The 17,969-nt window shown below is 39.1% G+C and overlaps 1 protein-coding gene across 17 annotated transcripts in view; it reads left to right on the forward strand.

Moving 5' to 3' along the window:
• SEMA4D (semaphorin 4D) overlaps nt 1–17,969 on the forward strand; it is a 104,000-nt gene that overhangs the window by 75,746 nt on the left and 10,285 nt on the right. For 10 of the 17 annotated variants that reach the window (XM_063321121.1, XM_063321117.1, XM_063321120.1 and 7 more), the window contains 10 exons: nt 107–220; nt 1,109–1,260; nt 2,973–3,148; nt 3,260–3,416; nt 4,213–4,435; nt 4,874–4,989; nt 9,214–9,386; nt 9,615–9,658; nt 10,782–11,667; nt 13,653–13,851. In XM_063321121.1, the coding sequence (XP_063177191.1) occupies nt 107–220; nt 1,109–1,260; nt 2,973–3,148; nt 3,260–3,416; nt 4,213–4,435; nt 4,874–4,989; nt 9,214–9,386; nt 9,615–9,658; nt 10,782–11,667; nt 13,653–13,713 (2,102 nt within the window). In that variant the 3' untranslated portion in view covers nt 13,714–13,851. Of the gene's footprint in view, nt 1–106; nt 221–1,108; nt 1,261–2,972; nt 3,149–3,259; nt 3,417–4,212; nt 4,436–4,873; nt 4,990–9,213; nt 9,387–9,614; nt 9,659–10,781; nt 11,668–12,842; nt 13,540–13,652; nt 13,860–17,969 lie in introns of those variants that run through there. The other 7 variants (XM_063321130.1, XM_063321128.1, XM_063321127.1 and 4 more) reach the window with 3 other exon arrangements.

Genomic DNA, 17,969 nt, shown 5'->3' on the forward strand with positions numbered 1-17,969 from the left:
TTTTGTTGTGAGAAGTTTAAGCTTACATAGTCTCCCAAAATATTTACGTACCCTTTTTGGTATCCAGTGCATAAGACAGTCTAAAATATTTGGTTTTGTGTTAAAGATGAGGAGCTTTATTCTGGGACTTCTTACAATTTCTTGGGAAGTGAACCTATCATTTCACGGCACTCTCATCAGAGCCCTCTGAGAACAGAGTATGCAATACCTTGGCTTAACGGTAAGCGGGCATGAGAACTGGCCCAACCAAATTGTTTTTCCTTCCTCTCCACAGATAAAGAGTTTAAGTGTCTTACCTGGAATAAGGGATAGTTGTCTAATATCTCATAAAGAATGGATTTTGTTATACTGGCATACACTGACCTGTGAGTGTGTGCCCTCGTGTTCTAAGGATTTTTATCAGCATTGACAATGAAAACAGCTTCAAGATATACAGGCTTTGACTTGACATTAAAGGGCTACAGTTTATTTTATATCTACTTGTTCATCATTGCAATAATGCAGCATAGTTATGATACACTAAGGAAGAGTAGTTTCAGTCTCTAGCAGGTTTTCAAATTGAGCTGATCATGGTTCCTGATGATTTCAGTTCCTGAATTTCAAAATTCACTAAGTTTTGTGAATGCTTAGAGGTTAGTGGCTTTCTGCCAAAAAGGACAAAAATAATGAAGTTAACATAATCCAAAAGATGCATTCCGTCCAAAAAGTACAGGATACTGCATTTTGTAATACATCTTGTAATGTCATTTTTGGTGTCTAAGCTGAAATCGAGTAGAGGCAGGCAAGGGAGGGTAACTCTCCAGGCCCATTAGAAAACCACACTTCCATGTGGACTGAAGAATATTGAAGTAATGATATATTAGACCACAGAGACCTCTCAGGTACCTTAGTACTTTCATGAAGGGTTTGTGGGTTTGGTTTTTCTCTATTTCTATTTTTTAAGAAATGCTATTCTTATTATGAACAGCAGACTCTATAGGTAGGTCAGTGACAGGAGAGGGTAAGTGCAGTGTGAGGTTTGGGCTAAAGGGGGCTCCTAGAGGGTCTTTGAGGGAATCAAGTTACTAGTCTCACATATAATATAAAACTATTCTCTTTCTATCTGTAGAGCCCAATTTTGTTTTTGCTGATGTGATAAGAGCAGATCAAAACAGCACTGATGGAGAAGATGACAAGATATACTTCTTTTTCACTGAGGTGTCTGTGGAGTACGAATTTGTTGGAAAATTGATGATTCCAAGAATAGCTAGAGTGTGCAAGGTGGGACATAGTTCAATTTACTTTTACTAGTTCAACTAGAACTGTGTGTGTGTGTGTTAAAAAGCATTTATTATTGTGGACTTTTTGCCAATTAAATGGAAGTGGTTGAACTTACTGAATCTTAGTAAATCAGCAATTTCAGTCAGTTCTTCAGAACTGAGAAAGCCGAATTGTTGCTTTGGGAACAAATACTTGATTTAATTTTGTACAGTGGTGAAATTTCAGTACATCTGAGGGTTCTGCTCACCCCGGGGGAAAAAACCATCCACCACAAAACCCAGCAACAGAAAAAGTGTCTCCCCTGGCATTCATTTGTATTTTTTTGTAAACAACTCTAAGTACAGCTCCCTGGGAAGACTTTGGTTGGAGCTGAGAGGATAGGGTGTTTGTCAAATTACTTTTAAGTAGCTGTATGCAAACAAAACTGTAGCTGTGTCCGCAGCAGAATAGCTCTTGACTGTGATGTAGCAGATGGGACTTCCGTGAAGCTCTTAGAGCTGCCAGAGCCTCAAGGAAAACAGTCACCAGCAGCCTGATTCTGTCACACTTGCTGTGTTTAAACCTCAATTTGTTAGGCTGATTCAAGTATGTACTTAGGAGTGTTTGTTAAAAATCTTGCTGATGAAAGAGTTTTTTTCCAGTAGAAAATGTTGATTTAACAAAACCTTTTCCAGTGGAATGTATCAATTTCCTTGGGATTTTTTTCCAACAGGAAATTTATCTAGCCACTTCATTTTGATGAAGCTGAAATGTTTTATTTTGATTTTACTGTTATATATTTAAACATGGAAGTCAAAACATCAATAACAAGTCACTGCCCTTGGGATTACCATTAAACAAACAGCTGGAGGCAGCTTTACATTGGGTTTATTGTTATGGCCCTCTTCCCACTGACAGCTTGTGTACACTTGAAAAGGGAATATGATGGAATAGAAGAGCTTTATTGCTGCTGTTTGTTTGAAACAGGAATCAATGACAGGTTGCAAATCTATAAGCATTTATACTTACTGCGTTCATACATTTTGCAGATTTCCATTAGTACTTTGCATAACAGCATTGGATAATGAGTGGGAAGTGATGATGTTCTGCTTTTTAAAGAGAAGTACCAGAGCTACAGCTCAAGTATCAAATATTTTGAAACATTTGTAGTCAATATACCTTGGCTTCTTTAAGCCTTGGTATTGCAAATCCTTAATAAAAGTGGTATCTTCTTGCAGGATTAACCCACTGCTGCATTTCTTCTAATGAAATTATTAATATCAGGCAAGTTTAATTGCATATTGCAACATTAGAACTTAAATCGCAGTTTAGATGTCACAGAATAAACGCAATGTTACTTATTTCTCTTAAGGTACAGTATAATGCTTCCATGCTTATTTCACTTGTTCTAATAAGCAGGTTTTTTTCTAAGGGTACGTTGCTCATCTCAATTTTTCAAGTGTTGCTGAAGTATGGTTCTTTTATAGGTCTCATGTCTCGTCCTACCTCTATGTGTTGATAGAAACCATTCTGCATTATTTTTGTTGAATCAACTAATTTTTCTGTGGCTTCCTTACTTTTCTGTTTGTGAATGTGTTAACATTTGTTGATGTTGCTATAGGTCAAACGTTAGAAAAGAGCAGAGCTCAGTAATTTCATGCTCTATAGCAGTTATTATAGCATGATACTAATTCTCCTGACAAATACCTTTTTATTTTTTTTAATATCAAAAGAGAGACCAAGGAGGATTAAGGACCTTGCAGAAAAAATGGACTTCCTTTCTCAAGGCCAGATTGATTTGTACCATCCCTGATAAGAATTTAATTTTCAATATTATCAATGATGTTTTTATTCTCAAGTCTCCAACTTTGAAGGAACCAGTGATATATGGAGTCTTCACCCCGCAACTGTAAGTGTGGTATAGCCTTTTCCTGGATAAGTACTTTCAATATCAGTTGACTACTACAAGAAGTAATAATTACTGCTATGATTTTTTTTTTCTTTCTTTCTGAACTTTTAGGAATAATGTGGGGCTGTCAGCAGTATGTGCATACAATCTGTCTACTGTAGAAGAGGTTTTTTCAAAAGGAAAATATATGCAGAGTGCTACAGTAGAACAGTCTCATACAAAGTGGGTACGATACAATGGGGAAATTCCTAATCCTCGACCTGGTGCGGTAAGTTTCTGTAATCTTAAATTTGATGACTAGTCTTTTTTTAGTGCTCCAGGAGTAAAGAAACTAGAAAATATTATGTAACCTACTAAATCTTAATTTTAGTTTGCCCTGATCTGGATACTTTTTGTTGTAAAGACTTTGTAGAAATACACTCAAGTGATTTATTCTGAACTTTATGTCTGGGAATCAAAGTGGGTTTTGTTTAATTTATAATTGAGTTATTTGCTAGTTTTGTATTTTCATTATTTTGTTACTAATTTTCTGGTGGTGAAATAGATGACAGTACACACTAGGCAACATCAGATACTTTTTAGTTCAGATGAACAGAAGTATAGCAATCTTCGCATTGTCTCAGTAGGTTCAGCAGGCTTATTCAATGCAGTGCATTGCTCTGCAAACTGAAATATTCGTAAGTGGGTCTCTCACACACTTTTCTTACTTTCTCATGTTCCCTGCAGTCATTCTGTTGCTACTGCTGAATGAGGTGACAGTTAAAAGTAGTTAAGAAGCATAAGAGTCCAGAAAGAATGTTTTCATAAAGTGTATTTTCAGCCCAAACAAAAATGTAGTCTGAAGCTCAGGGATTAGTACATCACAGAAGCCAAAGTGCTACAGGACCTGAGGACCTTCCTCAGTAAAATGTTTATAATGTAAAGGTGTGCTTCCTGGCCAAAATAATGCAGAGAGGAAAATGCATGTAGCTGCTGTTAATAGTCTCTATTTTGTACAAGTAAATGATACCATTTGGTTGTCTCTCTTTTTTTTTTTCTTTGTTTGTTCCTGCTGCCCTGACTAGTGTATAAACAAGGAAGCCAGAGCATCAAACTACATGAGTTCTCTGAATTTACCAGACAAAACATTGCAGTTTGTTAAAGATCATCCTCTAATGGATGACTCAGTGACTCCAATGGGAGACAGACCTCGACTAATAAAACGAGATGTGAAGTATACTCAGATTGTAGTAGATAGAGTCAGAGCACTCAATGGCACCATATATGATGTTATGTTCATCAGTACAGGTGAGTTCTGCAAAACACTTTTTTAATGATGCACTGATTCTTTAGGCTGAAGTATGTTCTAAAAGAAACTCTTGAGATTTTAATATTTACACTGCTTTTACGCAAGCTGATATTTTCATTAAGCGTAAGGGGCCATGGTGAGTAAGTGGAGAATCTTACGTGCTTTGAAAAAGTATTGCAGGAAAAGAACTGCAAAACTGCAATGAGTGCAGAAAAAAACCCACAGATAAGATAATCCCTAAATTGTCATCCTTTGTCCCACAATGTGATTTCTTGCACAGAGCTCCTTACGGTGGCAATGGTTGCCATTGGCACAGAGCTGTGTGGAGTCTTCAGCTGAACAGCAAGCAGATTGAGAGAATTTACAGCAATTGTGCATTATTTCACTGCCTTTTTATTTTAAGGATCTTGCTTAAATATATTGCTTTATTGTTTCAGATCAAGGAGCCCTGCACAAAGCTATCAGCTATGAAAATGGAATGCATATTATTGAAGAAACACAGCTTTTTCCAAATTTTGAGCCAGTCCAAACTCTCTTGCTTGCATCCAAAAAAGTAAGTGCTATAAGTATCACAGCATTCATGTCACTTTGCTCTTCCACAAAACTTTTTATTACCACCTTGCAACTGCGTCGTGATGAAAGAAGACACTGTGCACAGAAGCAAAGGCTGCATCTGTAACTCTTCACACTGCAGCAATAGCACGTATTGCCTGCTGCATTTCAGTGTATTTGGTAAATGGCAAGCTTCTGAAAGTATGTAGATATGCGGGTAGTTGTGTGTCACAGGTGTGCAGGTCTTCATTTGGATTCCATGTGCAGAAGCTGAAAGCTATAACATGTTTTAAGGTACCAGTTTTCAGGTTTAGGAGTAGTGTGAAAATTCTGACCCCTTGTGGACATTGCAAATCTGTGAGGAAAAATCGTCGGGGGTTTAGCAAAGAATTGTTATATCTTTCTGAGGAAATAGACCTAAGAAGAGAGAACAGTCTTGTCTAGCAGAGAGACTCAGAATTGTGTAACAAATTGGATTCTGCTGTCTCAAATCTTGCAGTCTCCTACATGCTAGATGCATCGTGCAAGCAGTCATGTTTGGTGCAGCTAGAGGTGAGGACCGCTGGTGAGGTCCTGTCTGCCTGGTGCAGCACCAGCTGCAGCTGGGGGACACAAGCCTTGCCACAGGCTCCAAACTCAGCAGTTTGGAAGTTTATTAGTCAGTCACTCAATTTAATCCTGGAGTGGTTTTGTGACAGTTGGAGGATAATCACTGTATGTACTTCGTAAACTAGTTAGGCTCCTGGCCCTCGTTACTCAGACCTGCAGATCCATGAATATCTGTGACATTATTACCCTAAGCAGTGGCTTTTAGCATCAGACTCCTCAACTGGCAAAATCTTGGCATTTCTTAAGGAAAGAATGACTTTTTTGAAGTGTCTGTAGTAATACTGGCATTCAGTAGCTACCTAGTGATCAATAAATGCTCTGCAGCTAAGGACTTAGGAATACTGCCAAGATATCTTAGAAACAGCTTTTATTTTTGTGATATTTACTAAAACTTTGCATGCCAACATGATCAACCTAGTGGACAAGAGCTTTAGCTGTAATTCTTTCATACTCATCTTGCACACTTATTTGTCCTTTCATGCTTGTAATAGAAAGAAGTCTTGAGGACAGAGTATATTTTTGATAGAAAAATGAAAATTAATGATTAAAAACTACTGTGCTCACAGATTTCAGTAAAGATGTTTGTATTATTTTTGTATGATGCATCACACTGGCAACTTTTATATATATATATATATATGTGTGTGTCGGTATACATGTGTGTGTATATATAAAATGTTTGCTGGTTTCTTCTGCTTTATCTGCAAAGAAAGCTTCAAATGCCTTGCTTTTACAGGAGGTTTCAGCATTTGCCCTGTGATAGAAGATAATGATAGATAACTCTTCTAATAAATATGCTAATACCAATTCTTCCCATTGTGAGTGAATTGTGGGATCATTCATACACCAGCTTAATTACGATTCCTCCATTTCTGGGAAGTGGAGGGAAGGGGTAGGCATTACAACCTGATACCAAAGACACATGATCTAGCAGCTTCAGCATGCACTTGATAGCCAAGGGTAGTGTAGAAATGATGGCACAGAATTTATTTTCTCTGAATCTAGGTGCCACATTCTCAGTTCCTCAAGAATATCCTGAAAGTGGGCAGTGTGAGACATGGCATAGGGGCTGCATGGGGAACATGCTGTCTTTTCACAGAGAAACTTCTCTCAACGCTTCGGGTTGGAACAAGTCACTGCTTCCCGCCTGGCACTGTGGAGCGTAACAGCTTGTACCTTCTGCAAGGGGAAATTTTCCTTTTGCTAGAATAACTTTTGACATATAAAACTAACACTCAAAACTGAAGCAGTGCTGCCCAGTACCTTCCTGTAAAAGCAGCGGTTCTTTTCAGCAATGAGGAATAGGAGGTTGGGTCAGATGCTGGAATCGTGAAAGTTGTATAGTTGCAGTACCACCCAAACAGGGATTACTTCTGCTCCCCAGACTGAAAACACAAGTTTCTACCTCCCTGGACATCACAGTAGCAATAACAGTCAGTTGCTAGTGAAGTCCTTCATGTAGTTGGTATTGTGGTATGTGTAGTGGCATCCCATTGTAATCGGCTAACTACGAGAGCATTATAGTTGTTACTCTGACAGTGGGCTTCACACCTCTCTGGAGTCGGAGTCCTTGCTGAAGACATTATTGCAGCAGTCTCCAGGCCCTTCCCATATACCTTCACCTTGTTTGGAGGGTGGTGGGCAGAGTCAGATGCGCCTACAGTAAATCCTTCTAACTCCCAGTTGACTGAAAGATGTGTCTGGATTTTTTAAAATGGTCTGCTCGGCTCACTGTACGTTCTCTGAAATCATGGATGTACCAGCTGGGAACCATGTCAAGACACTACGACCCATGCGCAGTGTTGCACTGTTGGCTTGAACATTAGCTAGCAGAGCGCTAGGAGATGAGCAGCGCTTGGTGCCTTGTGGGAGCTTTCCATCAGAGTTGGAAACTTTTTCTAGAAAGTTGTATGTCTGCAACACCACAGACTTCCTTCTGTGGGCACTGCAGCATAGCCCAATGCTAACCTAAGTTAAATGTTAGGCCAAAAGATTGCATTTGAATATATGTCTCTGAAATTTGATTCTCTTTCAAAGTCCATCTTCTAGCAGGCAGTGCTAGCAGATACTTTTTTAATCCAGTTTTGCCTTTCATCTTGCAGTGCCAAGATTTTCCTTGAAAGCTGTTTGCATTCTTCATATGGATCTTCAGATGGATCCAAACTGATTTGTGCTTGGTCTTGTAGCTTCCTCTAAAGAATGCTGTTAGTCAGAATGCATCATTCATTAGCATAATTTGAAGACCGACTTCCTCATGATCATTACATTAAAGAGACTAACCTGTTACGAGTTCTTGTGGCAAAACCTCCTTACATCCTTAGGAAAAGAGTGACAGTGAGCCCCAAAACCTAAATTCAGCCCTAAGATGCCCTGTTAGTTGTTTTCTTGAGTCTGTTTCCAATGTCAAGACCAAAAGTCTGCACCACAAACATGAGGATTTTCTGAAGAATGTTTCTCTACTAGAAATCTTTCTTGGATGTCTGCCCATCACTTCGTGACCATATTCATTCTGCTGGAGTGAAGCAGTCTCACTGCAGACACGACCCCTGAGTACATTTCTATATACCAAGATACATATGGTTGCTGTACAGGAAAAGCCACTCTGTGCTTGAGTCCTGCTCATTTGCCATGACAACTGTGGTAGGGTGGATTTATCAGCACCCTAGGATGATGCCAACCCACTGCCAAGGTGGTGTGTGTGGTTTGACTTTGTGTGCACAGCCTCCCAAAAGGACTAGAAGGTCAGTCACTGGTGGGTTTGGGTGGTAGAGCAGGCCCCTTTCTTGAGGCTTTGCATAATAATATGTAAATTCACAGTGTACCTTTAGCCATTGGTTTCCCGGAGCTCTGAACAGATGAGTGAAATAAGGCAGCTGCCTGTCTTTTATGAGAAGGGTGTTCAGCATGAGTGTGATCTCTTCCTGCCATGCTCACAGTGAGACTTGTTTGGGATCCCCAGCAACAGTGGGTCAAACAGCTGTTCTGTTTATATCCTCCTCTTCCTAGGTGTCATACCAGTGCTGTTTCCTTTGAATACTATCCAGTGTTCCTCCTTGAGTAGCAAGTAGGCAGCCGCATTTGACTCAAGGCTGATGCTGATGTGGCTGCAGAGAACTAACTGGTAGAAGAGCTGAAGGCAGTAGGACTGCTTTGGGTTAATGGGGGCAGAAGCAGGTCCTACATACAGTGAGCATTGCCTATTCAGGCTTGCATGTGTCTGCCACAGACGTGTCATCAGCACAGGCTTGCTTTGCCTCATATGAGGATTGTCGGTGCATTTTTATTTGTGGAAGAACTGTGTGATAAAGCCATGGTTAGACATAGTTACTTTCCATTCTCATAAACTGTATCTATTTCAGGTTTTTGTTCTTTTGTCTTTTTGTACTTACAGCATCACTGAATATTTTCAAGATAAGTCTCCTTTCCTTTCTAGAAATAAAAGCTAATCAAAATGCTTATTCCCCTCATGCTCCAGTTTTTACAAGCATGGCTCTGTGTATGCCACTCTTTACTTTTAGCCATTTTTAAATTGTTTCATGAATTGGGTTATTCGACTTTGAGAAAGTGATTGGCTGTGATTTTTTTTTTGTTGTTGTTGTGCTTTGGTTTTTTTTAGGGCAGAAGATACCTCTATGCTGGTTCAAATTCTGGTGTGGTTCAGTCTCCGGTGGCATTCTGTGATAAGTACACCACTTGTGTTGACTGTGTTTTAGCAAGGGATCCTTACTGTGCTTGGAAACCCCTTAAAGCTTCCTGCATTGATATTTTTAAAGAAAGTGAAATTGAAAGGTAATGGTAGCCTTTGATTACTTTACAGTTACAATCAGTACTGTGTCAGTCTTGCCCCTTACTGGTAACTGGTATTTTTCTATGGTTTCTATTTTGAATGGTTTCAAATGCAGACTTTTTCCTATCCATCTCATGTGCTATTTAGATAAGATGAATCTTACTACGAGAGGATGGGCAGGCTATAGGAAATAAGATTTGAAGTTGTAATACTTGGACTTCCTTTTACAGGAACTGGATTCAGAACATAGGTGGAGATGCATCGTCTTGTTCTGGTGAGTTAGTCTTTGAAGAGCTCTTTCGCATGTCTAGGTGGAGTAGTGAAAGAGTTCTGTTTAGCTCAGCTTGGTTTTTGTGATTATCTGGACACCATTTTATATTTTAATAGATATGAGATTCTGCTTTTGAATATTAGAGCATCTGTACAGCCTGCATGTTGTCTTAAAATGTCTGTGTTTGTATACATCTCAGTGTGCAGTGCAGAAACACCTGAAATGAATGGGGTACCTCAACAGTGACTTGTGATTAAAGCAATATTTACCATAAGTACTTGTATTGCAGAGGCTGCTGTCTCTGTGATACAGCATTTGACATACTGCTGTGAGCCTTGATAAGTGCTTCGTTATTGCTGCTGGATCAAAAAAAAAAAAAAAAAAAGCTGAAAAAAAGCTGGGTTTATGGTGAGAGGGGAGGGGGACTCAAAACATGATGCAGAGCAGCTGAAGTACCCTCCATAGTGCTTTAATGCAAGTAACTACAAGTCCTTTCTTTATAGTGTGTGCTGCTGCCACCAGATCGAGGAGATCTTAAAGAGTAGTAGTGTTACAGGAAATGTGTACTTCAGTTAAAAATGCTTTGAAGAGTTTGATGTACTTCATTTTTTTCTAATACAAGCAAAGCAGGGTCCACCATGAGAGTTTAGCTTGTTAGGGTTTTTTTGTTAGTTTGTAGTGTTGCACTGTGGGTGTACCATAAATGCTGTTATTTTTTTTAGAAGAGAATTTTGACTAACAGCACTTTGTTCAATTTATTCTTGGTTATTTTGAAGTTACTGATTTACTTAAAATGCATTAATTGCATATAAAGTGATACCAAGTTCAGCATCTTGTCTCAGATGCATGCTCAGTTATTGATCAATAAGGTCTCATCTTTAGCAGTGGAGGCTGTCTTAGAGTTTGAGGTATCCTATCTCTTAGTTCGTCTTGATGTCTCACACACAGCTGTAGCTTGGTATTTCACTGGGAGTCTTACATGCTGTCATCTTGGTCTCGTGAGGTAATCTGAATGTCATAATCTTTACATTTCCATTAAGACTATTGTACAGTCTCATGAAACTGTACAGATTAGAGCAAACGGGGATCATTGCTGATACTCTGCACATTTATTTTGATGTTCCAGATAAAGTAAGAGAGAATTCCCTACAGCATACGTTCAAGCATGGGAGCACAGCAGAACTCAAGTGTTCTCAAAAGTCCAATCTGGCACAGGTAGTTTGGAAGTTCAAAGATGACGTACTGAGAGTGGAGAGTCCCAAGTACCGCCTGCTGGAAAAGGCACTGCTCATATTCAATTTATCAGAAGGAGACAGTGGTGTTTACCAGTGTTTGTCAGAAGAAAAAGTGAAGAATAAGAAATTTTCTCAAGTGCTGGCTAAGCACATTTTGGAACTGAAAAAGATCCAGCACACCACAGTGGGTCCCACCACAGCAGCTGCACCAACAGAAGGTAATAGCGATGTGCCAAAAGTGTCAGCTGTATCAACCAAGGGGTCTACTGCTCACACCTTGACTACTCATATGGTACCAGTAACAACAGCAAGGGTAGTAACAAAGCCCATTGGCCCTGTCCTAACAAGTGCAGCCTCCAACACAGAGCTCTTCAATTCAGTTCCTGATGCGGTCCCAGAAAAGACAATGTTCCTCAAGTCAAATGATAACTTCCTGTTGATGTTCCTCTTCCTCTTCTTTTTTATCCTTTTCTTGTGTCTGCTGTCCTACAACTGTTACAAAGGGTACTTGCCAGGGCAGTGCTTGAAATTTCGCTCTATCATGCTGCTGGGTAAGAAGAAAACCAAGTCAGATTTTTCTGATTGTGAGCAAAGTGTGAAGGAGACACTGGTGGAGCAAGGCAGCATCAGCCACCAGAGTGGGGAGCAGCCAAAGCTGGCACATGACACCGGCTACGAGACTGAGCCTGACTGCGGGAATGGCCAGCTGCAGCCTGGGGATTCACAGGCATCCCAAGAGGCGAAGGACAAGCCCTTCGATGTCAAGTGTGAGCTCAAGTATGCTGACTCAGACGTGGATGGGGACTGAAGGACCCAATCGTCCATTTCAGTGGTGGAGATCAGCTGTGGTCCTACGACTAGCTATTTTAGCACAGAGACCGTGGGTGTGACAGCTGAGTCATAGTGGGGATTATATGCCTAAACTGTACAGCAAGCCAACTTGCTTTCAGATCTCACCCGATTAGAGAAGCAGTGTTCTTGTCTGCAGACCATAGCATCTTGTGTTGTACTGTCTTTTTTATTTTTTTTTTTAAATGGCCAGTTTCAGATCACCATTTGTTTGTTCCCAATTTTTCCCCCACCAAGTGCTTTGCTCCAGTAAACAATTACTTGCTTGTTCTTCAGCTCTGTTCTTCCATAGGATAAAAGTAACTTTCTAATTCAGTTAGCTTTAAAAGGTACTTCAGTCTACACATATTAGCTGCCATTAAAAAAAGACCTAGTTTAATTTTAATTCCAAATTGGAAATTAAGTTTAGTTTATCAGATTGGTAAATTATAGACTTTTGTCCAGATTGGGACATATTTTTTCTTTCCTTCTAGTGATTATTTTTAGTTTTATGCTTTGTGTTTTGGCACACTAGGTCTCTTTAGTTCGTTAAAGTTAATTTGTTTAACTGCATTTTAAGTATCTTAAATCTCAAGGTATAATGGGGATAGCATCGGCTTGATTTGTGTAAGACTCTCAGGGATAATCTTGTTTAAAGGCTTCTTTTCTTTGCTGCTTTCTAGAAATTTAGGTACAACAATACCAGTACATAATATGGCATAAGTTGGAGGGGAGGGAAATAATAGATTTAGAAATGCTTTTCCTTTTTTTTTTCCCCTCTCCCCTCTTCTGTCCCCGCCCCCTGCCCCCTGCAAGCTGAACATAGTCGTGTTCTATTTCCTATTTAAAACTGGATTTTTTTAATTTTCTTTTTTTTTTTAATTTTTATTTGTTTGAATGAAACAGTACAGGCAAGCAGCTGCTAGTTAGCGGTGACACAGAGAGAGTTTTTTTGCACTGTGGAAGTGAAACAGGAATCGTGAAGAATTACCTACAATAATTCAGCTAGTGACTTGCTGGAATGGACGGTTAGGATACAGCCTGATGAGAAAACATTGCCGATTTTTTTTCTTTGTTTCAGATTCAGAAATAACTCAGTTTCTTTTTGTGACAAATCTTTGCAGCGTCACACTTTCTGGATGACACCTTCCAATCTCCTATACAACTGGAGGCTGAAACTGAAGCTGCTTAAACAATCAATCGTTTGAACTGTTTATGTGAATCGTGCCTGCAAACATGAAAGTGTGCATTTGGTCTTAGCCTGGTTCACAGCAGCACTGTTTGTCTGTAAAAGCATTTTGTGTGGTACAGTCCTGAAGAATTGCTCTTCTCACTGCATCTTTCTGTAACTATTGCTAGAAGTAGAATATGTTTTAACAGTAAATAGCAGTATGCCTGGGCTGCTTTTCTGTTTTAACTTTCATGTGAACATAATTTAGACCATCTTAGTGTAAACAGTTTATATTTTATAAGATTCAGTTTGCTTTTATTTTTCTATTTTTAATTATGTACATATAACAGAATAAATATTAAAACAAATTGTATTATATCTTGACTTTTATGAAACTTGACACAATGACACTGCTTCCCATATTGCAAGTCCCTAATGTTCCTTGTGGTTTCCTTTAAAGGGGAAAAATTAAAACTTTTGTAATTAATTTGAAGCAGATTCTCTTCTCAGCTTTAGGTGAATGGGTTGTAGCCTGGGTGTTGGGGGAGGGCAGAGATTGGAATGGAAGGATGAAGAACGAATTGTGGGTGGAGGAGGAAAGCGCTCTTCTCTAGAGGCTTAGGGACACTTCCTCTTATTACCCTTCTAAAATTCATCTGTCTTTTTGCATTATTTCTTCAGTGTGTGATGTATTTCTTACAACTTTTTTCCTTAGTACCCTCTTTTTTTTTTTTCTTCTTTTCTGTCCTCTTGTGTCACACAGCCTCATCTCCTATACCTTTCCCTCCTACTGGTACCTCCTTTCTGTCGTGTGTGGGAAGTGATTCACCTCCTTCACCCACCAGTACCCAGCCTGATGTTTGGTTTAGGACAGACCCTGTAAAGGTGATGTTATTGCCACCTTTCCTAAGTGACCAGGCACAGCATGTTAGTATCCAGGGATCCTTTCACCTCTTCTGCCAAGCCACAGGTAAGTTGGAGGACTACTGTTTAAACTAGCATTTTCTGCATTAAAAGTTTACATACGTCACCATGTACTGTATATGTTTTACTTTTTTGATGTTTAAAAAAAAAAGAAAAAAGAAAAAGACTCATTTCAAGATGTACTGGCAACATGTTGTTACAAAGAATCTGGAACTGCAAATGCTGTACTGTAAAATGCAGGCTCTGATGTAGCAGCCTACTTTAGTATATTAATAGTGAATTTTTACTTTAATAGGCTCACTTACATGCTGAAAGCGTTCTCTGAATCATGATTGCATGTGGTTGTTCACCAGGTAAATATTTTCACTGTCAGTATGTATGCAATTTAAGAAATACACTTCTGTTGTATTTGAATGTGGCGTATTCTTCTGGACCAGGTCGGTTACTCCTTTTTCACGTTAACTTATTTCAAATGGCAAAATACTTACAGTAATGGCAACTTCCATTTTATGAAGGGTATATTGTCTGAGGTGTACAAGAGAAGAACAAAGCTGTCTTTTTCTATAGAAATTCAACATTTGTCACTCAGCTTTCTTTTTTTTTTTTTTGATAATATTTGCCTGTTTCAGCTAAGTGAGATTTAATGGATCTAACCAGGTCTTGAAATGTAACCTTATTCTTTAAAAGCAAAGAATACAGATATAGATTCATTTTAAAAAGTACCATTGTTTCATATTGCTCTGTGATTCAGTGTGTGTTAGTGTGGCATGGAATCAGATCAAAATGCATAAATCTTTTTTAGAGTACATCCTAACATGATTTGTATTTTCATGGCTAAAAAGACCAATAGCAGGATCAGGGTTCTTTCAGCAATAGTGTATTCACTGCTGCTATAGACAATTCAGAAAATTTTTATTGTCTACCATCAAAAAATTGTACAAATAGCATAAACAGCACCAAGGAGTTAAACTGCTTAATAACTGTGCTACAGAGCTGGAATTTATTTTAAAATTACTCTTTTTCTTCTAACAATGTCTGTTTTAACGTGATACTCGTACTGCTTTTTAAAAATTGTCAGTAATTGCAATTGCCTTGGCAGTGAACTTAAGAAACAAGGAGCGGTGTCATAAAGTCAGCCTGTCGAACTCACTCTGGAGGAGGCAGGGATGAATAGTGGAAATTGTAACAAGAATCAGATACCCAGGAGATGCAGTAATGGCACAGGCAGGGGCAGGGTGAGCCAGCTGTGGAGGCATTTCCAGCTTCTCTCCAAAAGCAGTGAAGGCCTGGATTTTGTGTTATGGATGGGGGCTTTACTCCCTTTGGGAAATAAGATGCTTGGCTGATACATCACACCCTTCTCTTGCCCAGAATTACAACTTTATTCCATTGATTTAAAAAAAAATCCAACAAATACAAACCAGCATACAAAACTGATTCAGATCATTTGCATCCTTCTGGGACCTGCATGTGAGGATGCAGAAGTTTCTCCTGGGTTGGGGGTGGCTAAGCAAGTGGTTTTACTATGAAGCTCTCTATTTGGATTTATTCGCATTCCTTCAGTGCCTGTTGATATGTCTTCATATACACATAGCCGGAATGGAACTTTATTTCCCTCAGCTATGAATAGAAGGTAAAATGTGTTCACAAGGAGCAGAAGGATAAAATGACAGTGGCAGTGTGTTAAATGTCGTACCTGTAAAAGATATGGTATCAGCAAATGTGTGATGGAAATACATGGATTGCCTCATCATCCAGTCAGAAACCCGAAGCTTAGTTTTAATTAAGTTTCTAGTTTTATTTTTATGAGAATTACTGAATCTCTTCCTTTTTTTAATTGTAAATGTCTGCTTCAATCTGTCTGGAAACTCAGCAGGAGTTGGTGAGTTCTCTTACCCATCTCTTATTCATCCCACGTTTTAACCTGAAGGCTTACCTAAGGATAATACTTTTACAACCTTGTAACTGGCTCATTCCAGCAACGTTAAATTAAAGTGAATACAGCACAGCCACTTGTCACATGTTGTTATCTTTTTCTGGAAAATGAGGTTTTCAAGAGTGGAGTTCTGCCCTTCTGAAAAGGAAGGAATACATCTCCCTTCTCTCCCACACAAACTGCTTCCCAGTTTCTCTGCTCTCCTGAAAAGTCTCACACCTTCATGTTTCTCCAGAGAAACGTGCCTGCTAGATAACACACTGGCAAACTTTAGGTTTCTCTAGTAGAACTTTTCTCCCCTGTTACAGAATTTTTAAACCCTTTAAAGACATTTGAGGCAGGCTTCAAATAAATTGAATGAAATACACCATCTGGTGCAGGAAGAGGCAGTGAGCTGATGATGTATGCAGCTGCTTTATAGTTTCTCTGGTGTGCTCTTTTGAATTTAGGTATACTAGTAACAATTTTTCTAGCAGTTTTGGTTCTGCTTAAAGATGTTTTACTGACACCTCCTCCCCCAGCTGTAGAGTAGCATGTCCTTAACTTGACAGATGAATGTGATACTAGAATATTCTGAGCAACAACTTAAATGCATTTATAATCAGAGACGGTGCAAAACATTATGCTTTATATTTGTGTTTCTGGCCTGCGGATTCAGACTCTGTCAAATGTCCAAATTTGTCTGAAGCTGGAGTTTTTCCATAATGGTTTCTTAACTTTTCAGTCTCATTAAAATAGCCCTGCGAGTGTGAACATAGTTCTGCAAACCCAGCAACATGCTTCAAAGGAGTTACTATTTCATGGAGATATTGAGATGAATATCTGATAACACCCATGTTCCCTGTGGCTATGCTATTTTAAAGGGAACGCAAGAAAATTTCCCAGATCTATAACTCGCAAGAATTAGAATTGCAAGTGATTCGCTGTAGTTTTTCACTGTTTAATGATGCTTGAAGCTGCACTGAAATGCATGCAGAAGGGTGGGGAAAATATGATGCGCTGCAGGTGGATTAAAGCTAAAGCTCTAGGCAAAGTGCCTGCAGAGTGAGTCTGAAGCAGACCCTCCCAAGGGTGCGTCCAGATGTCTAAGGGTTGGCTGTAGTGGTGTCACCAAGCGCTCATGAAACACAGATCTCGGCAGTAGGGCTCAAAAGTGCCTACACGCTGATTAGCCTCTGGGAGGAAGAGCTCATCCATCAGAGACTGACTGACTTATCCGTGGAAATGAGTAAGCTGTCTCCCTGGAAGTGGCTTTGTAAGTCATTCTTGGGTGAGGTTTTTAAGTGCACTGCTGGTTGACGTGGTGCAATGCTTTAAGAGCTCAGAAAGGAAAGGCACAGAGGTGTGCAGCACCTAGAGCACAGTGAGCCTGCACAGGAAAGTGCTTTCTGCTAGGCAACAAAATGTCTAGTGCTGCAAATTACGGCCTCTAAATGACAACATGTCAGAATCTTAAAATGGAGGTTACTTTGGTTGTTACATTGTTCTACTCTAACAAGAACACAAATATCGAATAGCAGTTTCCCATAGTTTTATAAAAAGTTGCAGTTTTCCAGCTTTTTTTCTTTTTTGTGAACTGTTGTATAAAAGAATCCTGAGCACTTCTCCTCTTCCTGCCTTCGTTAGTGTTTCTTAATAATTATGCCTGTGGACAAACACATCATTAGTTTTTGAAACCTGATAATGGTTTAACTGGCAGCCAGATGCAGAGGAGATGCTCTGCATCTCCCAGGACAATTCAATCCATCGCACAAATACTTTAAATTTTCTAAAATTTTTAAAATTTTATGTAGTATATTTTGAGATTTACATGGTGATGCTTTGTTGAAGCAATACCACTCACTTTAATCTGTATAGTTATTTCGTAACCTCTGGTTGGTTTATCCTTACACGGGAATGCTAAGTTTGTACTTTGTTAAACAGTTCCATACCCGGCTTTATGAATTAGTATCTCAGTAGACCTTTGGTGTTTTATCTCATGCCATCTGTCTACAACTCAGTTTCAGCATCGTTGGCTACAGTAATGTGATAGTAGCTGTTAATTTGTGATTTTATAGTTTTATAACACTTCATTCAGTGATTTCTGCACTGACTGAACATTTATCGCTTAAAGGCATCTTGGTACGATAAAACCATTCCTTCTTGTAGACCAGTGACATGCCACCTTTTTTGTTATTTGAGACACATCTAGAAGATAACTTGAAAAAATTAAGATTCATT

This window comes from Chroicocephalus ridibundus, chromosome Z, assembly GCF_963924245.1.
Source record: "Chroicocephalus ridibundus chromosome Z, bChrRid1.1, whole genome shotgun sequence".
In the NCBI taxonomy this organism is placed as follows: domain Eukaryota; kingdom Metazoa; phylum Chordata; class Aves; order Charadriiformes; family Laridae; genus Chroicocephalus; species Chroicocephalus ridibundus.